This window comes from Dryobates pubescens, chromosome 6 (assembly GCF_014839835.1).
Source record: "Dryobates pubescens isolate bDryPub1 chromosome 6, bDryPub1.pri, whole genome shotgun sequence".
Classification (NCBI taxonomy): domain Eukaryota; kingdom Metazoa; phylum Chordata; class Aves; order Piciformes; family Picidae; genus Dryobates; species Dryobates pubescens.
This window is the reverse complement of record NC_071617.1, coordinates 16,843,389-16,869,245: the sequence shown is the minus strand read 5'-3', so window position 1 is coordinate 16,869,245 and position 25,857 is coordinate 16,843,389. Positions and strand designations below refer to the sequence as shown.

Genomic DNA, 25,857 nt, shown 5'->3' with positions numbered 1-25,857 from the left:
AGGATAGTGACTTGGAAAGCCACTCAATATCAACTACTTCCATGTGAAAATTTTTGAGCCTTCTCCTTTCTAACAAGCATTCTACAGAATTGAATTTAGGATTTCATGTCATGCCTGGGACTTGTTACAAGAAAAGAATATTACATTCAATTTTTTCTATCAGAAGACTGTATTCCAAAGACTAAGATTTGTTTTTAAACTAGCACCCTTCATTTCAAATACCTCAGAGTTTGTTACAAGAAGAACATAAATATGGCTAAATGAACTCCTTACTTGGCTGAGGATCATCTGTACTGCCACATTGTTCTCTCTTCTGAAGCATTACAGCAGCAGCTGCAGCAGTTGGGGGTTTTCTCTGAGTCACTGGCTGCTTGTTCTAGTAAAAGAAAATGCACAATCCACACCTGACTCCAGCAAGGAGCTTACAAAGCCCAGTGAAAACTCTCCAAATCACTGTTGAAGCAGTACTAGGGAGAAACAGGAAAGATGTGCAACCCCCCCCCACACACACACACACTTGGAAGACATTTTCCCTGTCCAAATAGGTAAAAAAGTAATTGCAATTTAAAACATCTTAAAAATAAAAAGTTTAAAATTCCACTTTTTGGATTCCCCCAAAGGGGCTTAGCCCTCTGGCTTTGTGTCTAGCAATCAGAATACATCAGTCACAAATTTGCAGGAAACGGCAAACCTGCCAACAGCAGGGACCTCCAGTGAAAAACAACAGCTTTCTCTATGCATTGTAAGATCTGCCAGGTTTCTGGCTCCCTACAGCTGTTACCCTGGAATCCAGCTGCAGAAGAGTCTAAAGGAACTGCTGTCACACAGTCACATTCTGTCACCTGTTAGTGCTGGCAAAGGGCTCCCCTTTCACAGAAGGCCTATCCGACATTCAGCGCGTATCTTGTCGTTAAGAGGTTCCTCCCTTCCCCGGGTTCTTAATTTTCTGTTAACAGAGGTCTTTACTCACCACAAACAACAATCTGGCAAATCTGCCTCCAGGAGAAGACAAGTGTGGCTGTTTGCTTACCGGAGCCTGTCTGGCGGCCTTTGCAGCAAAGGCACGGCGGGCACATTGCTCTTCGCAGAACTTGATGTGCCTCTGTGCTGCAGCCTCATTAAACCGTCGTGAGCAGTGCGGACACTGAATGTAGTCTGACCATAAGAAAGGAACAACTCGTGTCACAGCTTATACACTACAGGAGAAGGATTGCCCTGCTTTACTGGAGCACTCCAGGTGCTGCTCAAACCTGGCTCCACCAGCAGGTGACCATGGTGAGCTCCCATTGGCTACCAGAGCACAAACTTAGGAGAACTACATAAATCTCCTCTAGAAATCCTAAAATACATGGCGACAGTATCAACCCAGCACACAGTAATTGCTTTCAGAAATGAAGCCCTAGAGATTAATAAAATCAGATTTTATCATCTTTGCTTATTCCTATGCCCAACCTCACCATTACCAAATCTGCAGAAAAGGCATTAGTTAAAAACTGCTAGAGCAGTCCAAGCAATGATTTTAAGACCACTTTAGAAGAGTGGTCATTAAGATTTCTATTTGGTGAAACGCTGCTGAAGAAATTGTGCCCTAACAGCCCAGGCACATCCAAGAGCCAGGTTTCTGGGTGTGAAGCAGCATTGTAGCTCTGCATGGGGTTGTTCTGCACATTGGCCACAACAACCCCATGCAGAGCTACAGGCTGGGGTCAGAGTGGCTGGAGAGCAGTCAGGCAGAGAGGGACCTGGGGGTGCTGGTTGACGGTAGACTGAACATGAGCCTGCAGTGTGCCCAGGCAGCTAAGAGGGCCAATGGCATCCTGGCCTGCATCAGGAACAGTGTGGCCAGCAGGAGCAGGGAGGTCATTCTGCCCCTGTACACTGCACTGGTTAGGCCACACCTCGAGTACTGGGTCCAGTTCTGGGCCCCTCAGTTTAGGAAGGATGTTGACTTGCTGGAACGAGTCCAGAGAAGAGCAACAAAGTTGGTGAGGGGTTTGGAACATAAGCCCTACGAGGAGAGGCTGAGGGAGCTGGGGTTGCTTAGCCTGGAGAAGAGGAGACTCAGAGGTGACCTTATTGCTCTCTACAACTACCTGAAGGGAGGTTGTAGACAGACGGATGTTGGTCTCTTCTCCCAGGCGGCCAGTACCAGAACAAGAGGACACAGTCTCAGGCTGCACCAGGGGAGGTTCAGGCTAGATGTTAGGAAGAAGTTCTATACAGAAAGAGTGATTGCCCATTGGAATGGGCTGCCTGGGGAGGTGGTGGAGTCGCCATCACTGGAGGTTTTCAGGAGAAGACTTGATGGGGTGCTTGGTGCCATGGGTTAGTTGTTTAGGTGGTGTTGGATTGGTTGATGGGTTGGACGCAATGATCTTGAAGGTCTCTTCCAACCTGGTTTATTCTATGTATTCTATGTATTGTGAAGAACATACAGCAGTGCCTCCTAGAGACATTTCTGACAGTGTTACAGCCCTCATTCCTCTGAAAACTATTCTGTAAGGGTTGTCACTGGTGCAGTCCTACTTGTTTCAGTGAACAGTCACTGTGTGGGGTTAAGGCAATCACATTCAGTCCACACGGTGCCCTTGCCATTCTCAGATCCCTCCTCCCCGCCCACTGCCAGCCTTAAAAATTGTTTCTTTAAGTAACAACCCCAAAAAGGTAGCCCAAGCAGCCACCAAAAGCCAGCTCCAGAAAGCAGCATAGACTAAATGTTTCTGACCACAGAGGAGGAGAAGATGAAACAGATACTTGGCTTGGCAGGGGCACCTGACACTTCAGGGGAGAATGAGGAGCTTTGGGCTCTATTTGGAGGAAGAAGAGAGGAAATATCTCTTTCCTCCCTCCAGCCCATGTAATTTCTCTCCAGTCCTGTAGTAAGGATACACATCCTCAGTAGGCCCCTCAGCAATTTGTCAAATTCCTTTCTCGATAACTACTGCTGTTCTTGCACAAATTGGTTTCCTCCAAGACAGAGGAGGAAAGGGAGGGGTCTGATCTCAGAGTCAGTAGAGACAGACAAGAAATAACAAAGTCATTAAAGAATTCAGCAGTGGAAATTCAGAGAGGAGCCCGACCCCAATCAAGGAAGGAAGATGTGTCCTGCTGCTTGTACTGCATCGCTGTCATCTAGAAGAGGAGAAAGGCTGGAATCACAGCAGCTGGTTTTGCTATCAGTCAAGAATTCCTTCTCTGGAAGTAAGCCCAGAGAGCCCTCACTTCCCTCTCCCACCCTCCACCTTCCTAATGCAGGCAAGACTCCACTGAGACCCGTTCCCATGTTTTATAAATCACATATCATGAGAAAAATTTGCTGTGTGCGCAGCTTTTGGGGTCTGCAACTTCTAAGACAGTGAGCACACTGGCTATTAGAAGTAAACCATCTTTTCTAAATGACTTCCACTATCTGCACAGTTGGGTGGGGAAGGGGACAGTGGAAAAGCCATCATACTGGAGTGGGCAAGGCCAGGCACACCATAGTTGTTTTGAATAATGAGGGGATGTACTTCACCTCTGTTACACTGTGGTACAGCCTGTGCTATAGAACACAGGCACCCTGACTCTCCTTCCAAAGTATTATCTAATATCAGACCCCAAACTTGCTGCCTTTAAACTTAAAAAGCACAGTCACTTTTCCCTTTCTCCTTGCCACCTCTGCGCTGCACTCCTACTTGATTTAAGCCCAGAAATACAGGTGAAAATTAAAGCGTAGGGAGGAAACTAATGTCCCTATTTTGTTGTGCCAGGGAGCACAAAGCTGAAGCCCAGCTGTTGATGATAAGAGGTCACTGCTTTACTAAAGATTAGTACAATAATAATAATAAGATAGAAACCACAAACCTGGATTGATGCTTGGTGGGGGAGGAGGCGGAAGAGGGCGGCCCTCCTTCAGAGCTCTTGTGACCTGCCTGGCTGACCGAATAGCATTAATAAAATCCTCATGGTGCTGCCTCCAGTTGGATTTCTTCCCTGGCTGTTTCTGTAATGGAAATAAAGGGAGACAACAGGCTACGTTTTCTCTTGCAAGGGACAGAAAAACATCTTCCAGTGCAGGTTCTCCCTTTCTGAGGGAAAGAGAAAAAAAGTTACAAACAAAAGAAATTAGTTCTTTTCTGAAAGGCGTAGGATTTAGCCCTTTGCTGTCAATTGACAGCACCAGAAAATGGATAAAAGAACAACGCCCTCCAACAAAATGCTCTGGTCATGGCAGACCAAAGGGGGCTTCAAATGGAATAGAAAAGACACTGAGTGATGCCTTCCCTTCTTCTCATCAGCTTGCTTTAAACCTTTGTGCACTTCTGTTTCTTGTTTCTTTCCACAGCTGATTTTAAAGGATGTTTTACAATGGCAGACTGTATGGATACCAAACCAGCAGTGGTTTGTCACTCCTGGGTAAAATGATTGAAAAAATATTTTATTTGATTATTTAAAAGTATTTTAATTTAATCATTTATTATGTTATTAAAATAAGTTTTAAATTATTTCGTAATTATTTTATTATCTGTGTACTCCCCTCCTCCCCAACAGTGTGTGAAGAAACCTTGTTTCAGTAAGAGCTTAAGCTTCTTGCCCTCCAGCTCTGTAAATAAAGTCAGATTAGAGACATCTTTAAACCCTTGAGTTCAATACAGTGAATCCCCATAGCTTCATGTGTGCAAGATCTGGGGCCACTGACAGCTCTTACATTCACCCTGGGGCCTTCATGCACCAACCATCTCAGATCACACTCTCTTTCAGGTTTAAGTGAAGGTGAAGCCATCAGAAAACTCTCACAGTCTTTAAAATACATACGTGAACGTTTCCTAGAGCAGCAGAGACACTCACGTTCCAGAGCAGTCATGACACCTACTGGTTTGGCTTTGAATAGAGAAAGGCACTCTAATGCTAGCAGCTAGCAGGCAGGGGGAGGAAAGAATTTGGCAGCAAGTCAAGCACATATGCGAGACTCATCCACAACATCCAGGATTTGTCCTCAGAGGAAACAATAGCGTTAGTGAATGAAAGACTTCATAGGGAGATAACACATGCTTCAATTTTAACTACACCTTTTGTGAGGGCTGTGTCTTCACAGTGGTGATTTCTGTTCCCTGCAGTCTCTGTTTCAGAGAGTTGAAAGGTTTGCGCTTCTTTTTGAAGACTTTCCTGCATATGGGATCATGTCTCACCTGCAATACAAAGGAAAGGAGTTGTTTATGGGTTGAAGTCGTGCTTTGTTGATGATGCATCTTTACTCAGCTTTTAAAACTACTTTGATTCAGGAGCAGGGACCTGAAGCAGTATTTATTTTGAATTCAGTTTAACTCCTGAAGCTCACAAAACTTTCAAGAGCTGTCAGAGTACAGCTGCAGTTTGACACAAATAAGAAATAGAAGCCACTTCCAGTTTGTTGTGCTCAAGGACGTGCTGGAGGCCAGCACAAGTAACGACGTGTAGAGACTGGGTCTGCGAGCAGGGACAGTCCCGCTGGACTCCCTCACCACCACCAGAACTGTTTTTCTTTCTTGTTTAAGGAATAGACTGATCCTGTTTAAGGGGCTGATATTTGCATTGTTGGTTCTTTGAGCTTAGATATTCATTGCAGACCATGGGCTCCCCTGACAAATGGCAGCACTGTCCATCTCATCACCACCACTGAAAAAGAGACAGCCCCAGGCTGAAAGGGAGCAGCTGCTCATCAGCAGCTGAAGGAAAACTAGGGATAACACCTGCTGCTGGAAGCACAGTTAGGTAGATATCCAGCAACAAATTTGTGGAAGAGCCACACCTCACAACAGAGGAGGTTTTAAGGTTCAGAAGTCTCTGATTTTAGCATCAACCCCACTCTTCTGCCACTAGATGGGCAATCCACTTTGTGAGGAAGACTGTGGCAGAGAAGACCAAACTGTCTCTTTCTGTGGATAGCACCTATTCGAGCCTATCTGCAGCTGGTAAAGATCCCTGTCCTGTCTTCCTTTGTTTGCTCTCTATTTCCAGTTCTCAGTTATTATTCTTGATCTTCTCAATTTTTCTGTGCCATCCACTCTTCTCATAGGAGTCAAGCAGTTGTCTGAGCCTGGCATTTTGGTTACAGCTCAGCTGCACTAAAACCCATCTCTTTCTACCACAACATGCACTTCAAGACACTCAGGTCCCTTTGAACCTTTCTACTCATGTGCTTCAGGTCCTTATCTTCTGTTTCTAGACATTTTTGACAGCCAGCTTGAAAGAACTTCTCTACAAGACTGAGAAGGCAGCAGATACCTGTGTCTTCCTCATCAAGGAGCATACCAGTCCTGCCTCATCAGGACACACAGAGGCATTACAGGACCTGTATCTTAGGTTAGTCATAGCGACAAGAAACGTCCAGCATTCCTCAAATCACACAGAACTGTCTTTTCATGTTATTTTGCTAGATTAAACCATCATATATCGGATCTGAGATACCAAACATGGAACTATCAACACAAGGTGGTTCCACCTTTGTCTCATCATTCAGTCATTCGGTTTCCAGTGTATTCTTCTTGTATTCCCCTCCCCCTCCCAATTAGTTTTTAGCTCTGTCTCAGGGCTCATCTGCCATGGAGCCACTGGATCAGTAATGCAAACAGAGGAGGGGATGGGTGTGTGCAGAGCCCCCTGCCTCATAGAAAAACCCACAGTTGGGTTGTGCCAGGCAAACTGTGCAGACACCCATTTAGTTTGTAATCCAGGGATCAGGGAGGTCGGGGGAATCTTTTCATTCACTTCAGTAGGCTTTGGAATTGAGCCTGGTGCCCCCATTATGCTATCAAAGGGACTACTTATTGGATGGTTTATAAGTCTGTTTTTCCCAGGAAGCCCAAAATAACAAATTCTGCCTAGAAACCTGGAACACAAAGGAAGCTTCAGCTTAGTAATTTGTGTCTCACCAAGAGATAGATATTTTTAAATGCAATATATAGTAAATATCTGGGTTTGGCCATGAAGGTAAATTAAAACAGTGCAAGACAGCACAAAATTTTTGTCCACATTCATTAATTTTCTGATCAAGTTCACTGATGAAACAACTAATTCAATCATTTGCTCTTTTAATCATGTTCATTTCTCTGCTGGCAGCAACCTCCTCCTCCCCCACTGCTCACTACCTCTTTCAGCTAAACACACTGACATTCCCACTTGACAGAAGTTTTGTTTTACCAGAACAGCTTGTGCGAAACGTCTTCCACAGGTCACACAAGGAACCAGATCTTGACTTTGGGTAGCTGTAAAAAATCCAAAACCACACCAAGTCTCAGTTACATTGTACAGGACAGCTGGACTGAGCCTTTCCTCAAGCAGTATTTTGCTGTCAGAAGGGGACACCTACAGTCATGAGCCGGGGCTCCCTCATGCAGAACTACCTTATTTATCTTGTTCCTGTGAGGCACAAGCTCTTTTGCTATGATGGACAGATCCTTGTTTTCCACATGACAGCTCAGGTATGTGCTTTCATGACAACATCACAACTGGGCAAGGTGAGGCTGGGAAGCAAGAGCAGGTGATCTGCAGTGGGTTTTATTCCATTTAATTTGTACAGAATCAAGAGCCCAGTAACGGCTCAGGGTAAACCACAGCTACTCCAGAAAGCAGCAAGTGTCTCAGGACAGAACATTTCCATGGTATGCCCAACAGCATTCTGAGATGATCTTGGTTTGTAAATGTCAAATTTGTGGGGATTTTGGGGGTTTTAAAATCAGTAATGTTTTGGAAAAACAGTTCTAAGCCCTGCTGACTCCAACAGCAGGCCTCTATTCTCATTCCAGAGCAGGGATGTCACTTGTATTAAACAAAAACACCTTTGAGGAAAACTTGAACCTTTTTCATCAGACTTGTAACCTAGAGGGGGAAACACTTCTCACTTATGCATTCCTTATCTGCTCTTGTAACACACAAAAAGAAATGCATGTCTCGCTGAGCAGATGTGTGACTGCTTTTGTTTCTTACCTTTTCCTTCAGATTTTACCATGCTCCAGGGCACACAGTTAAGGCTGTTACAGCATTTCACTGAGTACAAGCGTAGAGGAACAAAGCAACTCTATCATCTTTATTATTCCATTTAAACATCTTTCCACTTTTGCTCCCACATATCTTTCTGTGTGTCTGTGCTTAGTCTGGACTATACTCTTCCTTCCAAATATCTTCCTTAGCCTCCATCCCTTTTCTCTTTTTACCTCCTCTAAGTTTAGACTAACAAGTTTTGTTTTGTTTAAAAAAAAATTAAAGAAAAAGGCACTTTGGTACAAGGAGTGTCACAAATTAGCAATGAGAAATCAGGAAAAAGGACAATTTGCCACAGAAGATTACTTCAGACACAGACAAAGTGGGTAAGTTAAGGACTGGAAAAGAATGTGTGCACTCTTTAGTATTTTTCTTTTCAGTGAATCACAAAATCTCATTCCATCCAAACCACTGAACAGCATCTGTTACTCACTTGTTCCATTTAACTCCTTTCCTGGTAGGTGACTCATCTCAATAGAATGGTTTCTCAAATTTCCTCCCTTGCATCGCTGTTACAAGTCTTGAGTTCAAGGTGGCCAGCCTTCACTACCTCTAGAGCTGACAATTCCAAGTTGCCAGGCAGCAGCAATGATGTAATTAACTCTTATGACATAGGCAGCCCCTGCTCCAGCCTGTGAAACCTATGAAAACTAGTACAGAGATCAGCCAAATGCAAACCCTGAAGCTTGTTCTCACCTTACAAATGATATCTATATATTTAACACAGACCTGAACAACTTTGGAAAACAAAAGTCTTAATCTAGACATGAATACTGTACTGACATTTCAGTTTTCTGAGCAGTGACCAAGACCCTTGTGGCCATAAATGCCTGTTTAGTGCATTTTCTGAACCCATGTTACTTAAGATACATTATAAAAGCCTTCATCCAATACAAACAAGCATTTTGAATTGTCTCAATACCTTAATAGGCCTCACCCCTCCTTCTCTCAATCTCATATTCACACAATTATTTAAGGAATATTTAAGGTATTCTTAATACCTTTATAATATTGTGAGTGGCAAACATAAGCAAACTCCTGTTCCCATCCTCACCCTGTGATACCCATTGTGTGGTATTCACAGGATCACAGGGTGCTGGGGGCTGGAAGGGACCTCCAAAGATCGAGTCCAACCCCCTTCCCAGAGCAGGTCCACAGAATCTAGCACAGGTCACACAGGAATTCATCCAGCTGGGTCTTGAAAGTCTCCAGAGGAGACTCCATAACCTCTTGGGAGAGCCCGTTCCAGTGCTCCAGACCCTCACAGTGAAGAAGTTCCTCCTCATGCTGAGGTGGAACCTCCTGTGCTGTAGTTTGTATCCATTGCCCCTTGTCCTATCACAGGGTGCAACTGAGAAGAGCCTGTCCCTTCCTTCTTGGCACCCAGCCCTCAGATATTTATAAACTCTCTGCTTTTTTCCTTCTCTTTCCTCTTGTCCCTTGTACACAGGGGAGAGGGAGGGAAGGAGAGAGGAAGTTGTTGGTAGCCCCTGGTTTTGTCCAGGGGGGGTTCTTGTGTTGTTCATAAATCGTAAATAGATGTAAATATTGTATATTCTGTACATATTCATTGCATTTCATATTTCTAGATTGTAGTTTTGCTTGTAAATATAGCTTCATTTGCTTCCATCTGAGCTGGTCTGGCAATTTCATTTGGGGGGGAGGGTTGTAATTGCAACCCACCACACACCTCTGTTTACAAAAGGTTATTTTGCATCTTTTGTAATGGTACCCAAACAATAAATAACAAAGCCAGTGAAGAACTAAGGAGTGGTTGAAAACTCCTTGACTTACGTAAAAGACAGTGCTGTATCAAGGCACTGTATTTAATCACCAGTATAAGGGAGAGAAGACATATATGGAGAGATTGCTTTGTGAACCGCACCTGCAAGCCCTGCACCCTGTTTTCAGAACCCACCACAGAACCAAAATGTAATAGAAGGATCTAATCAGAGCTGGAGGATTCTGGTCATTTGTTGAATAAACTCAACAACTCTCTCTCTATATATATATATGAAAAAAAAAAAGCCCCTTTGTTCAGCAAGAGCTTGTAAGAAAAATACTTTTTATCACTTTAACATATTTTTGCTGCAATTACACTTTGCAATAGTTTTCATGTCACTTTCGACAGAAGAGACATCATTAATACATTGTGTTATGTGGAACTTCATTTCAGAGAGAATGAGAAGTTTCTGGTTCCTGTTTATTCAGCAATATCTGAGTAACCCCTCTGTGTAGAACTGGTAAAGCCGAGTTCTCGGTTCAATCTCAAGGCAAATGCAAACTTAGGGATGTTTCCAGAGTAAGTTCCTCAGTTTCATCAAGACAACTTCAGTCCTTGAACGTTTTGTTTCAGGTTGAGCAACTCCTTTTCTTGCCTTGTTTTCTCCAACTTGAAGGCTAGCTTGTTGGCCTTCTTCTCCATTCTGCGTTCCTGTATGTACAAATAACAGATTTACCAAATGCACAAAATGTGCAAAAGAAATGGTTCTAATTAGCAGTTCCAGATCACAACAACATTGTCCAAATTGCTGCTGTTCTTGTTTATGATACTAATTACTAGTAGTCAAACTAATATGTACCACCAGAATTGTTGTCTTTAATTAGCTGTAGCGTCTTACATGCTGGCAGTTTCTGTTCCTATATAAAGCACCCAGTGTATCATTGTGGCTAATTAGATTATCCACATTTCTTTCAGAGACTTTTAACTCTGGATGACCTGAAACATCACAATTGTTTCCTTAGCTTACCTAGATAATAACACAGAAAGAGTTGTTGACCATTGGAATGGGTATTGGTCGATGGTAGGCTGAAGATGAGCCTGCAGTGTGCCCAGGCAGCCAAGAGGGCCAATGGCATCCTGGCCTGCATCAGCAACAGTGTGGCCAGCAGGAGCAGGGAGGTCATTCTGCCCCTGTACACTGCACTGGTTAGGCCACACCTTGAGTACTGTGTCCAGTTCTGGGCCCCTCAGTTTAGGAAGGATGTTGACTTGCTGGAATGTGTCCAGAGAAGGGCAACGAAGTTGGTGAGGGGTTTGGAACACAGCCCTATGAGGAGAGGCTGAGTGAGCTGGGGTTGCTTAGCCTGGAGAAGAGGAGGCTCAGGAGAGACCTTATTGCTCTCTACAACTACCTGAAGGGAGGTTGTAGACAGGTGGGGGCTGATCTCTTCTCCCAGGCATCCAGTACCAGAACAAGAGGACACAGTCTCAAGCTATGCCAGGGGAGGTTTAGGCTGGAGGTTACGAAGAAGTTCTACACAGAGAGTGATTGCCCATTGGAATGGGCTGTCCAGGGAGGTGGTGGAGTCACCATCATTGGAGGTGTTCAAGAGGATACTTGATAGGGTGCTTGGTTGCATGGTTTAGTTGATTAGGTGGTGTTGGATGATAGGTTGTACACGATCTTGAAGGTCCCTTCCAACCTGGTCTGGTCTATTCTATTCTACTGCCCAGGGAGGTGGTGGAGTCACTGTCCCTGAAGGTGTTCGAAAAGGGATTGGATGTGGTGCTTGAGGCCATGGTTTAGTTGTCAGGGGGTGTTGGGTGACAGGTTGGACTTGATGATCTCTGAGGTCTTTTCCAACCTTATTGATTCTACGATAAGGGAAAAATAAAGCTCCTTCCAAAGCTATGCATATAATAGTGGACACACCAGATTCCCATACAGGAAATTAAGATGACAAAAGTCATAAGGTTAACTTTCTTTTTTTTTTCCTCCTTAAAAAAAGAACAACGAGTCCTTTGAGACCAGCAAGCTTTGCCTGTTGTGTTCCAGACAGAAGAACAAATGAGCTTTGAAAAAAATATTGTAAGACAGAATTCAGGTAACAGAATGTGGGTTTTGCAAGGTTTTGTTTAGAACAAGCTTTACCTTTCGCTCCTCTTTTATTGCTTGCTTTCGAGCTTTGCGATCCTCTCTGCTCTCATCTCTGGAGCGGGGCTGCGTTGATGCCCTTGGCAGGTCACTGTCATTAATCATCTGCATGCGTTCAATCTGCTTTGCAGTCAAACCTTTCTGAGGCAAGATATGTAAGGGAATTCCAGTCTTCTGAGAAATTTTTATTGGCTTGGGCTAAAATAGAGAGCACACACGTATTAATGGTCCCCAGCTTTCCCTACAAGCAATGCACATCACACTGCCTTATCAGTGTAAGCCCATTAGATTCAGATTTAACAGCAACAAACACCTACATTTCCTCATACGATTTTCTTCCTTCAGAGGAATACACATTGATCCCAAAGTAAGAAAGTCAACACACCTGTGAGCAGAATCTGGCCTTCCAGAACAAGTTTCTGCCTTTTAAGTATTATCAAAACCAACCAAACAGGACTTAAGTAGGCACTTCATATTCACAGGACATTAGGGGTTGTGAGGGACCTCAAGAGATCTTCGGGTCCAATCCCCCTGCCAGAGCAGGACCACAGAATCTAGCTCAGGTTGCTAGACCTTTAGAAACTTTCAAGAAAAAGGCTTCCTGTCAAAGTCTCACACATTTGGAACATCAAGCTGTGCTCTAATGATGGGGAATGTCGGGAAGGCCAATGAACTACAATAAATTGTTTCCAACTGTAGAACTGAAACAGAAATCTCTTTTCAAGAAAAAAAACCACCTAAGATGTGATTGTGAGACACAAATTAAACAAGGGTATAATACAGATAGCAAGAAAGCAATTCCTTGCCCTCTATATTTCTGCCTAACTATTACAGAAATGTTGAACATAGTCACTTTCCTGCTAATAAAATGAAGTATATCAAACCTTTATTCAGTGAAGAATGCTAAAGGCTAACAACCTCCCCAGCTATCTTTTCCTGCTCCCTCCTTTTAAAAACCGATATCCATTGCAAAAATAATCACTTTTGTCTCAAGTTTTCCCAGTTCAAGTTGTTAGTTGAGTAAGTTTAGTGATTTTTACCTTTGATGGCTCTTTAATAAGTGTTGGGTGATTATATAAGTTTGAATATGTACCTAGGACATAAGCAAAGGGGAAAAGAAAGTAGTTAAGAAAGGTTTACAAACTGAAATTAGGTAAATTCATTGTGAATTGTACTACTACTTAATCTCTGAAGATATTACATCTCAAGAATTAAGTGATTCACATGACAGCAGTAGCTTTGCTTAGCAAGAACTCCTGCTTTTTGTTCCAGAAGCATAAACCATTTTACCTAAAGTACTGTTAGAAAAGTCCTGAGATCACCTATCATTGACTTGAAATCCTAGGAACAAAAGAGCCAACTCCAAAATACTTACTCAAAATGGACTCACAATCCCACTTTTCTTTTGGTTCCTCAATAACTGCAACGACCATTTCTTCTTTTTCTTCCTCACTGTCTTCATTCACAGCAGAGTCTAAGTCTTCACAGGGTTCAAGGGCATCCAATTTCACACAACTGCAAAAAGTCCACAGAAGAGAAAAAAAACCAAGGTTTACCTTCTCTTTAAAATGTGTAATTGCACAAACCCAGCCTCTCCATGGTAACATCCCAAACCAAAGACATTCCCAACGAAACCTGCAGCAAAAATAAGTTTCCTTAAGTATCTCCAAAATAAGCCAACAGATAGTACAAGAAATATAGTTGAAAAAAAATGAAGTATTTTTGCATCTCAAAGATGTGGAACGTGAAATCTGTGACTGGAAAGCAAGAGAAGAGAACAGAGTTTTTAGTCTGTAAGCAAGGCAGCTCTAGAGGGGATTATGTACTCTGCTGCAAAGCAGTCAGTCATCTTTCACTACAAAGGACACACTAATCTTGTTTCTGGATTGCAAGGTTAGAGTAATGTGAGAACATCTAGCCATTTAATTTTAGGGTAATAGCAGCTGCTTTAAGACAAAGTGAATATGCTGTGGAAATACAACCTTACATGGACATGGGGTTGATTTTTGCAGTGCCTCAAACGGCATAGCAGTAGGACAGAACAGACTAAGCTACAGAGTCTATTAAAAGCAGGAGTAAAGGTACAGGGAGAAAGGTGAGGGATTCCTCCTTTCCCTTTTTAACGTAACTTAGGTGTCACACTGAACTCAGTACAGTTCTACAAAAGCAGAGCACAAACCAACAGAATGCCTTCTCTTAATTGTATTGTATGTTAAGACTGACATTCAGTGACATCTAAAAAAAAGGGTAATACTCCTATGCAGCTCCTTTTATTGTGAGATGTAATCCTTCAGTACTTGTACTAGAAACAACATACCCAAACTTTCAATATAAACACAGGATTATGTAACTGCTTATGTGAAGCAGTACTTCTGGGTCTACATACCTCTTTGCTTTCTCTTTGTAGTAATCATTCAGAATGTCCTGCAGGCGAGCATTGTCTGTGTTTAGATAGCCTTCTAACTCCACGTTGTCCAAGGCTCCAATTTCATCTTCATCAAATTGTTCAAAAAACTAAAATGAAGAAGTGGGAATCTGTAATTGCTGTGGAACTCCCTGATAGCCTCAAGAAGATGCAGACATTTCTTCCTGTTTTCCCCTTTTTCCTCTCCCCCCTCATTTGCTGAACTGTCAAAAACATCTGCAGTAGGATTTCCTCCGTTACTAATCAGAATTCTTTCAGCGTGGGAGTCAGAAAGTTATCTTTTAACAGTATAGAAATCAGACCCTAGAAAACGTTTCTTATTCTGAGCCATTATTTCAATCTGTACATTAAAAAGTCTGTCACTGGTCAGAACAAAGGTTACACCATACTTGCACTGCTCTGACACCATTTCATCAATGTATACTTGGCACAGTGGGAAGAAAGGGTGAAAGACGTGAGTCTTTACCAGGCACTTGTACACAGAATCGTTTTGGTTGGAAAAAGATCTTAAACATCATCAAGTCCAACCATTACCTAACTCTACCAAATCTGGTGCTAAGCCACATCCCTTAGCGCCACACCTATGTGTCTTTTGAACACCTCCAGTGATGGAGGTTCAACCACCTCCCTGTGCAGCCTACTCCAGTGTCTGAGAACCCTCTCAGTGAGGTTTCTTCTAATGTCCCATCTAGACCACCCCTAGTACAACTTGAGGCTATTTCCTCTCACCCCATCACTTATTAAGGAGAAGAGATTGACACCCATCTTGCTACAACTTCCTTTCAGGTAATTGTAGATTTCTCTTCAGCTTTCTTTTCTCTAAACTAAACAACCCCACAATTCCCTCAGTCACTCCTCCTAGGACCTTTTCTCCAGACCCTTCACCAGCCTCATTGACCCTCTCTGGATGCACTGACTAGGCCAATCACCTGGCTGCCCTGTATGTGGTGTATAATGGCACTCAAGAAGATCTGCTCCATGACCTTCCCTGTTGCTGAGGTCAGACTGAAAGGTCTGTAGTTCCCCAGATTCTCCTTCCAGTCTTTCACATAGATTAGCATCACATTTGCCAATCTCCACTCAACTGGGACCATCTCAGTTAGCCTGGACTACTGGTAAATGATGCAAAGTGGCTTGGTGAGCGCTTCCACCAGCTCCTTCAGTACCCTTGGGCATATGCCATCCAGCCCCACAGATTTGTGTATGTCTAGGTGGTGCAGCAGGTCAGTAACCATTTGGATTATGGGGGCTTCCTTCTGCTCCCCAGTCCTATCTTCCAGCTCAAGGGTTTGAGTACCCAGCAAACAACTAGTCCTACTGCTAAAGACCGAGGCAAAGGAAGTATTGCACACCTCAGCCTTTTCCTCAGCCTTGACCTCTACACTGACCCCTGCATCTAACAAAGGTCTGGCACCCTCACCAGCTGTGTCAGAAAGTTACCTTACAAACACCCTAGGAACTTTTAGGACTGCTCCTTCCTTACTGTATTTCCAGCAGACATGAGGGAAATCCTCCAGGAGAACAAGGGCAAGCAATCCTGAGACTTCTACCATATGCCTAAAAATTATTTTACCTGTCTCTTCATCCTAGCTAGTCTACAAGAGACACCCACCACAGTATCCACCTTGTTGGCCTTCTCCCTCATTCTTACCCATAAACACTCAACCCAGATGTCACCATCATTAAGCTCAAGATAATCAAAGCACTCCTTGTGACACATAGGGCCACCCTACCACATCTCCTTCCTTGTCTATCCATTCTGAAGTATTTGGAGCCATTGACTGCAGCGCTCCAGTTGCACGAGACATCCCACCACAATTCTGTGATGACCACTACTATATCAGTTTTCCCAAAGCAGAGGCTTGCAGCCATCAGTGTGTGCTAGTGCAAAGGCACCTCAGATGGCCATCTTCTTGCAGGAAGAATCCCTGATTCCTACCTGAGTGTTCACAGGTGCTCCCATGTTACTAACACATCAACAGCTCTTGCATCTTTGCTACTATGTGGCTCTCCATTCCCTACCTCCACTGATATAGCACACCAAGAGCCCTTGCTAGCACATCATCCTTCAAACACTGGTGTGCTGCCCTCAGGCTTATTTCTGTCAAGCCTGGATTTTGCCCTCCCACCTTCCAATCTAGTTTAAAGCTCTTTCAATGAGCCCTCCTAGCTCCTGCACTAGGATCCTTTGCACATCTCCTTGTGTTGTGAGCAGGCTTGGTGTGCTGTAAATCAACCTATGGTTAAAGAACTCAAGGTCCTGCCTATGACATTAGGCTTGGAGTCAGGCATTAATCTGCTGGCTCTTCCTGTTTATTCTTTCATCACTCCCTGTAACTGGATAGAGGAAAACACTGCTTGTGCTCCCAATCCCTTACCCAGTTGTCCCAAGGCCCTGAAGTCTCCCTTCATTGTCCTTGGACTTCTTGTTACTACAAGATCTGCTGAACTGAACTAAGACTCTCAGACTAAAGTGTAATACTATGAATATTCATTCTAGTGACTGCAGCAATTCTGTTTAACTGTATGGGTGTTAGGGCTTTGAACAGTAATTTAACACAAGCCTCTTCAGGCAGAGTATGTGCACATAGCTGTTTGATGCTCTGACTACCAAAGGCAGCTCGAATTTACACAAGCATACAGGACACCACCTTATGAGATGAATCAAGACAAAGAAGCATTCAACACCTTAAGTTTAACATTTTTGAGCTGCCTCACCTTTTCAAATCTGTCATCCAAGAGAGTTAACTGCTCATTCCTTCTTATTACTGAAGATGTCATGGAATATTCTGTGAAACGACTCCTGGTTTCTTCTTGCATAAAGAGAAATTCTTTAGCCTGTCCATGAATTCCATCATCTGATAAAGGACCTTCTGAATCGTACTCTTTATCATTACCGCAACTACCCTCTTCATCACTGCCGTCCTCCATATCTTCCCATTCATCTTCATCCTCAGCATGTGATCCCCTGAACAGAAGCATAAAACAGTTTTAGAGTAATCACAGTATCACCAAGGTTGGAAGAGACCTCAAAGATCGAGTCCAACCTATCACCACAGACCTCATGACTAGACCCTGGCACCAAGTGCCACATCCAGTCCCCTCTTGAACACCTCCAGGGACAGTGACTCCACCACCTCCCTGGGCAGCCCATTCCAATGGCTAACAACTGTCTCTGTGAAGAACTTTCTCCTCACCTCCAGCCTAAACCTCCCCTGGCACAGCTTGACACTGTGTCCTCTTGTTCTGGTGATGGTTGCCTGGAAGAAGAGACCAACCCCCTCCTGGCTACAACCTCCCTTCAGGTAGTTGGAGAGAGCAATGATGTCTCCCCTGTGCCTTCTCTTCTCCAGGCTAAACAATCCCAGCTCCCTCAGCCTCTCCTCATAGGGCTTGTGCTCAAGGCCTCTCCCCAGCCTTGTTGCCCTTCTCTGGACACATTCAAGTGTCTCAATGTCTTTCTTAAACTGAGGGGCCCAGAACTGGACACAGGACTCAAGGTGTGGCCTAACCAATGCAGAGTACAGGGGCACAATGACTTCCCTGCTCCTGCTGGCCACACTATTCTTGATGCAGGCCAGGATGCCATTGGCTTTCCTGGCCACCTGGGCACACTGCTGGCTCATGTTTAGGCAGCTGTCAATCAGCACCCCCAGGTCCCTCTGTTTGGCAGCTCTCCAGCCACTCTGACCCCAGCCTGTAGCTCTGCATGGGGTTGCTGTGGCTAAAGTGCAGCACCTCGCACTTGGATTTGTTGAATGCCATCCCGTTGGTCTCTGCCCATCTGTCCAGTGAGTCGAGGTCCCTCTGCAGAGCCCTTCTGTCCTCTAACAGATCAACATCTGCTCCCAACTTGGTGTCATCTGCAAATTTGCTAATGACTGACTCAATCCCCTCATCCAGATAATGCATGCACCTTTCCACAGATCTGACCAATGCTGGCTTACCTGAAACATTTTGGCAATGACAGATTGAAATCTTTAGAGGGAAAGATGAAAAGCTTCTATTTTCAAACCAGTAAAAGAAAAACAAGTTCAGCAGTAACAGTGCTGCAAAAGTCAGCATAACACTACTTTTGCCTGAAAGCTGCAAACATTTCTGATTAACTGTTGGATCACACAGCAATGTGTGATGAGAGTGAGGTTATGTGTACATTCAGCAATACATGTCAAAGCAGGCAAAGCATCAGCAAAATTTCTCATGGTAAAAATAATACCAAAGTCTAAATAAATAATGGGCAGTAGAGTATCACATAGAGCGTTCATAAAGGTTCTAGAAACCCTTGTTAGCCTTCCTCAACATTACCAGTGATGTATCTTAAATGTGATAGCTGATGATGTTTTAAATAGTTCAAGAATTGTACTATTCCATACATTGATTCTAAACAAATATATATGACCCATGAGCTCAAAGTAACAAACAAAATCCATCTCTGGAGTAACCCATGAAAATTTGATTTTCTAAGCTACCAATGTGATGTGTTTTTCCTTTAACACATCTAATTATTCAGATGGAAATCTGAAATGATTCTTGCTTCCTACAACACACAAAACAACAAATAGCATCATTCCTATTTACAAATAACAAACAGTTCTACAGAGCTCTGTGTACCCTTTCCGTGGCTCATTTGCTTGTAGAACAAAATCATCTTCCAAGATATTTTCTGGATTGTCAAAGTCAAAATCATCATCAAGAGCTGCAACAATATCTGGGTCGAAATCTAGCCGTGGTCCTAGTAAGTGAAAAAACCAAAACAGACCATAAATGTGTTAAGTTTATCTGACACTACAAAGCTACGTTCCTGGACAAACCCCAACCCTATTAGACTGTTAACTTACACTAAGGAAAGATTAAACCTAAGAATCACAAAATTCTTCAACAGGATTTGAGGATTTGATCTTCAACAGGATTTGAGGATTTGATACAAGGCAGGGCAAGTCACCAGCCTCTTGTCAATGTTTCCTATCCAGATAAGAACATTCCCCAGAAGCCTTAAGTTTCCATAAATACATTTTAGTATTTTTTATTTAGGCTACTTTACAAGTAAAAGATACCCAGAGAAAGTACTGTAAGATCACCTGCCAATGCTAGCTACCATACCTTAGAATTTTCTACACTACGAATAATCAGAAAGGGTTTCTCTACTGCCAATTAGTGACTTTAGTATCCTTCCATCAGGACAGAGAACTAATACAATTACTTCTTGATATAAAATATTGAGGTATCTGAAAAAGTGAATGCTCAATGTAAAGCTGGATGTGTAACAAAAGCATACTTACAGCCTGCAACACTAGAACAGACCAGAACAAACTAGGTTGGAAGAGACCTTCAAGATCATTGCGTCCAACCTATCATCCAGGCTGGAAAAGACCTCTGAGACCGAGTCCAAACCATCATCCAACACTATCTAATCAACTAAACCATGGCACCAAGCACCCCATCCAGTCTCTTCCTAAACACCTCCAGTGATGGTGACTTCACCACCTCCCTGGGCAGCCCATGCCAATGGCAAATCACTTTCTGTAAAGAACTTCCTAACATCCAGCCTAAACCTCCAATGGCACAGCTTGAGACTGTGTCCTCTTGTTCAGGTGCTGGTTGCCTGTGAGAAAAGACCAGCCCCCACCTGGCTACAACCTCCCTTCAGGTAGTTGTAGAGAGCAATAAGGTCACCCCTGAGCCTCCTCTTCTCCAGACTAAGCAACCCCAGCTCCCTCAGCCTCTCCTCATAGGGCTTGTGTTCCAAACCCCTCACCAACTTTGTTGCCCTTCTCTGGACACGCTCCAGCAAGTCAACATCCTTCCTAAACTGAGGGGCCCAGAACTGGACCCAGTACTCGAGGTGTGGCCTAACCAGTGCTGAGTACAGGGGCAGAATGACCTCCCTGCTCCTGCTGGCCACACTGTTCCTGATACAGACCAGGATGCCATTGGCCTTCTTGGCTACCTGGGCACACTGCAGGCTCATGTTCAGCCTACTATCAACCAGTACCCCCAGGTCTCTTGCTGCCTGGCCACTCTCCAGCCACTCTGAACCCAGCCTGTAGCACTGCATGGGGTTACTGTGGCCAATGTGTAGAACAACACTCAGCATTAGAAGAGACATTTTGAGAGTTAAAATCCAGTTCCAGAATTATATTGAACAAAGTAAGAAATAAATAATACTATCTAGAGTTTTCCCCTGTTACTGGTTTCCATTTTCTGCACAACAGCAAGAGCTCATTGATTCCAGCCTCCATAAACAAAGCTAAAAAGCTATGATTATTGGTTTCAGGTTGAATCATGGGTCTCATATAGATCATTCTTTACCTTTGCTATTGAGTCTGTTCTAAACCAAAGCTGTTGTGACACTGTAATCAAAGCCATAATTACCATCTAGTACCTAGATGGCAACTCATCTTACAGACAGGGAGATTTTACAATACCTGAAATAGGAGCAGCTTTATTTAACAAGCCCACATCCTCTTCAAACTCGGTGGCAAACACTGAGGAAGGTAACTTAATGGACGGAGCCTTAGACAAAGACACAAAATAACCCATCACAATATGTTTGTTCTCAGTTTCCCCTCTGAGCTCACATCTACAAAATTGTGAGCAAAAGAAACTCCTTGAGTGCTACTTAAATATGAAGTTCAGTGCTACTTTATTGGTGGCAAATTCTCAAAGCTATGCAATGAAAGCTAGGTAAAGTGTTGGCAGTATTAATTCTCAGGTCAATATTCTCTAAGTGCAGAGACAGGTGGGGTTTTTTGAGAACACTAATAGAGATTTGCAATTACCCTTTCACTGAAAGGCTTATTAAAAGCTTACTAATAGACACATGTAATGTAATTTTAACTCTCATACAGTATCACCAAACTGTACCTGAAAGGCATTTCTGAATAAAAACAGTATTTGGTTAAACCAAACTCCCTCAATTCAAAGTGACTCACTAGCAATACCATACATCATTGGCTGAAATTAGCTATTTATTTCCCATTTCAACCTGATCTAGTATCATGAAATTCCACAAGTTATGCCAGCCACTGAAAGATTTTCCTCTTCCTTCTGTTGCACTCCACTTCAAATACATGGTGTACTGGTAAGACAAACTGATATATTCACAATTCCAAGAGCACTCCACAGTTCAAAACATTTTACAAACAAATGCCAATGCCAGTAAACCAGCTGCTCAAATACTTTTATAAGCCATCTCTGTCAGGAAAGACTTGTTATGGTTACACAAAGTGTTTTAACACTGTGCTAGCAAAGTACTGTTCATCAGTGCCAGGCTACCAGGACAACAGAGCCTCCCTTTTTACAAGAAAAAGTCAAGGGGTAATGGGTACAAGTTACTTGTGGAGGGAAGCCAGCTGGAATCCAGAAGAAACTTTTTCACAATGAGAACAGCCAGACATTGAAATGATCTCCCAAGGAAAGTACTGGATTCCTCTACATTGGCTAGCTTTAAGACTTAGCTAGACAAGGTGCTGGGCCATCTCATTTGAACTACACTATCACTTAGAAAGGTTGGACCAGATGATTCTTGAGGTCCCTTCCAGACCAGCATTCTGCAATTCTGTGAATATACTTTGGCTTCTCAGTTTTTGTTTTCACTTGTAGGAAAGTCTGATTGTGGGTCAGAAGGAGAGAGAGATGTCACAGTCATGGTAACACTTGTTGAATGGAGTTAATGTGTTTAAAGGATGCTAAAATCCAAAGAACAGCGTTAGATTATTATTAGCAAAAATACCACGTACTGGAACTCGCTGAATTTCATCTTCTATGTGCCCATCATTCGTGACAACAATTCTGCTTTGCTGTCCACGCACAGAAGGGACAAGCTCAGAGGGACCAGACGCCTCTTTTAGATGCTGCAAATAGTCATAGTCATCATCAAAGAAGACTCCATACTTCCGCTGCTCTTCCCGCCTTCGCTCCTCATGCCCCTTGGAATTGAAAAAAGAAGTATGTTTAGTACTTAGGTCCCCTAAGGAAAAAACAAAACAAAACACACACATATTTTGAGAACACCTGAATTCTAAGTCCTAGTAGTCCTCTCTCCACTAATCACCCTAAGATACAGCCAGTTGGAACACTGTAAGCATCTGGAGTACTGTTAAGTGGTCTCTGAGCAGGACATTAACTTCTCCATAAGCAGTGTTAACTAACAAAGCCTGCTTTTTCAGGATGGGTCAGGAAACTGTTGCTGGGTTTTAAATACATCTGTACCCCTAATGCCAGTTCACCATCCTTCAACTCTCATCAGGTAACTGACAACTATCAAAATTTCCTACAACACCCCCTTTTTAATAAAACAGACTAAAAACTACTTTCTCTCAGGCCATGTTTTTGAATTGTACAATTGCATACCCCCTTCGCCCTCCATCAGCATTTCTCATCTGAATGAACCTCAACATTAAAAGCAAGTATTTACTTTCTGTGTAGGCAGCAGTACTCTCTGGGGTGCAGTATCATCAGCAGCAAGTGGATCTCTCTGACTTCTGTGCACCAAATGAAAAGTTACCGCTTTTTTCTTCTCTATGAAGGGTTTCTTTTTCTTGTGAGGCTGCAAAAGGACATTTGGTTAGTAACTAATGAAAAAAGGAATATTAAATCCACCTTAAAAGAATCTTTTGCCTGGAACATGCTACCATATTCCTTTTAATACAACGTATTATGAGCACATACCTAAAGACAATGCAAACAGAACTTAGTGGTAGGTTAACTCTTCCAACCACACACACAACAGCCATTTCATACAATCTAATGCCATATGCAGCTGCATTCAGGTGCAAAATGGCAATATATCAGTGCAATAAATATTTGATTACAGCAGAGACATGTTAACATCTTGTACAGCAAATTTTAAGCAACTACTTTCTAAACACTGCATCAAATCTGAGAGACTTCACCCATGGAACAGAGGAAACTGACATACGGAAATTTAGACATTTAGACACACCTTGAAAATTTAGACAGCTGTTCCTACCCTAGTAATTCAGTATCAACAGGACTGCACCATTACATAGACATAGCTGTATCATCAAAATATACCTGCATTCTAAATCAACACAAATCTGAAGTATTCTTAACTAGGCAAAACTCTAAGTCAGTGCATTAGGCTTGGGGAAATACTTCTACGAAGATTCATGGCTTCACTTACCTACCAAAACATGTTAATAGCACAACTTGGGAATTAGTCTAGGGGTTTAACCTATCCTCTTTACCTGGTAACTTTTAAGCATACAACGTGACATGCTATGACTTATCAAATTTCAGAGTATATTAATTGCCAGAGTATGTTGGGAGCTAAATCCTTCAAGAACAGGTTTAAAATAGAGCATCCATAAAAAATAAATACAGTTTTTGGAAGCAGGAACCGTCCTACCCCTAGAAGCACACCTGTTGGTGACCGACGGTAAAAGGGAACTGCTGGTAACACAGCGACGCCGCACGCAGCGGAGCAGGAATGCTGCCACCCCCACACCCCGTCCCTCTTTGGGTGGCTGAAAGCTCACACCTCGGGACGCCGCGTTGGGCCGGGACGCGGCTCAGCTGCTCCCGCCCGGGCTGCGCAGGCCGCTGAGGAGGCAGGCCACCCTCAGCGCGGCTGCTCCCAGGCACACCTTCCTCTCGCCGCCACCTCCCGCTCCCCGCCGCCGGTCCGGAGCTGCCGGGGCCTGGGAAAGCCTTCGGACAGCCCAGCAAGCAAGGCACTCAACGTGCCGTTTCTCCCCTGCGAACCACGCTACGTAAACGGCCCCCTTCCAACCCAAACGCTAGGGAAAAACGGCCGGCCGGCCGCCCCCCAACCCTGCACCTCACCATAGCGCGAAGGCAGACCGGACAGCTCCCCGCCGCCGAGAAAAGCTGCGACGACCACTACCAGCACCCCGAACTACGTCTCCTCTCACACAGGGTGAGCGTCAGCACCGCCCACCGGCGGCCTCCATCTTGGAGCAAACCAGCGATCAACAGGGGGACGCCGACAGGCTTGCCACTTCGTAACAGGGAGAGGGATTCCCCAGTGAAAAAATAAAAAGACATAAGGTTTCTAAGACTTAAGTGGTATTTTAATTAAAGTGAAGATCTATGAAGGCAAGCTGCATACTTCCTCCCATCTTCCAGAAGCATGTTTTCACTTCTCCCAAACTAGCGTAGCATGGTTCCGTCCGCTAGCGGGGCCAGAAGGCCATGTGCTTGCGCAGTGGGCGGGCTGGCCCTCGCCGGGCGGGGCTGGGCGCAGGGAGGCACGGCCTTGGGGGCCGGGCTCCACCCCCTGCTTTCGTCCTCCTGGAGCACGGCGCAGGCAAGGCGGGGCCGGAGGCGGGGCGCCCGTTGTGGGGCTGGGCGTCTGAGGGGGCTCGGCGTCTGAGGGGGCTCGGCGGGGCTTCGGCCGGCGGTTTGCCGTGCTCCCAGGTAGTGAGCGCGCGCTGCGGGAGCTGGGCCCGACTGGAGCGATCGCTCTGGTCTGTGAGCAGGATAAGGGAGGTCTCCCTCGTCCCCCAACCTGTTACTGTTTCTGCCGGCTGCTGTCGCATCCCGCCTCCTGCTTGCCTTCTCTTGGCGGAGCCGCCAAGTGCTGCGCCCGCGCTGCACGGCTCGCCTGAGGCGATGGCCCCTGAGAGCGAGGCGAAAGGCTTCCCCAGGCTTCGCGCAGGGACAATCCTAGCGCGACCCGCAGCGTCGGGACTTGCAGCTTGGCGAGAACAGCTTAGGAAAGGCAGCCGGTTGCATGGCAGACATGAATCATTTCACTTAACTGCACTAAGCGCTCAGACGCTCCAGTAAAATAAAAGAACCCGTGTGAGACAGGAGGCACAGCGCTTATCACCTGGCCCTGAAGGGCCTCCCGAACTAGCTATGCTGCAGGGCATTCTGACACACGCTTCTGCAGTCTGCTTCTGCAGAAGTTCATATTCAGCTTGAATTTGAAGGCTCGTGCAAATATGTAAAGGTATTAACAGTGTTTCACCATGTATGAGTTTCATTTCCTGTGATATGACACTCTCGCTGTAAAAACCGTACCTATGCCATATGGCATGCTTGCGTACAAACGCACAGGCACGCATGGACACTCTCTTTGCCAGGAAGAAAAGTATGCTTGGTATTTTAGGAATTAAAATTTAAAACCACTTTGTTACATTGAAAAAGAAGAAAAGAGGTAAAACAGAAGAGAGCAACTTCCTCCATGTGCACACAGACAATAACAGCTGTGGAAGGGTTACTGAAAATAAGTTACTTGCATGTTATGTGTGTATATGTCCACAGCTGAATAGACATCTATACCTTAAAATATTAGCTTTAATAATATTTTAATAGATTTCATTGCTCTTCAGTAGGTGTCACCAAAGCTCCAAGAGCTCAGAATTTCACTCTTCTGGCGATTGTTTTCTGAAGTTTTGCTTCTTTACCTCAAGTTTCATCCCTTTAGTTATTGGGATCTGCTCCGTCAGTTGAAATGACTCCCTGACTCAGAGGATTCAAAACGTCCCTGTAAATATATGCACAAAAGCTAGGCCTTCCTGTCTGCTTCCTAAAAGTGCATGGTATCTGGCTGCTGTCAGCCATCTG

The 25,857-nt window shown here is 44.1% G+C and overlaps 2 protein-coding genes across 2 annotated transcripts; both read right to left on the bottom strand.

Annotated features, from left to right (window-relative positions):
- Nucleotides 1–256: 256 nt before the first annotated feature.
- Nucleotides 257–8,685, bottom strand: ZC2HC1B (zinc finger C2HC-type containing 1B). The gene is made up of 6 exons (XM_054162501.1): nt 8,432–8,685; nt 7,159–7,223; nt 5,049–5,168; nt 3,844–3,982; nt 1,031–1,155; nt 257–376 (listed from the first exon to the last, which is right to left on the bottom strand). The coding sequence occupies exons 1-6, from the start codon at nt 8,466–8,468 to the stop codon at nt 257–259; spliced, it is 606 nt and encodes a 201-aa protein (XP_054018476.1). The 5' UTR covers nt 8,469–8,685.
- A 1,585-nt stretch (nt 8,686–10,270) lies between these two features.
- On the bottom strand, nt 10,271–24,111 carry LTV1 (LTV1 ribosome biogenesis factor). The gene is made up of 12 exons (XM_054162500.1): nt 24,097–24,111; nt 23,686–23,973; nt 22,718–22,849; nt 22,041–22,229; nt 20,727–20,814; nt 18,913–19,033; nt 17,020–17,269; nt 14,263–14,390; nt 13,252–13,391; nt 12,917–12,969; nt 11,874–12,074; nt 10,271–10,432 (listed from the first exon to the last, which is right to left on the bottom strand). The coding sequence occupies exons 1-12, from the start codon at nt 24,109–24,111 to the stop codon at nt 10,319–10,321; spliced, it is 1,719 nt and encodes a 572-aa protein (XP_054018475.1). The 3' UTR covers nt 10,271–10,318.
- Between the last annotated feature and the right edge of the window lie 1,746 nt (nt 24,112–25,857).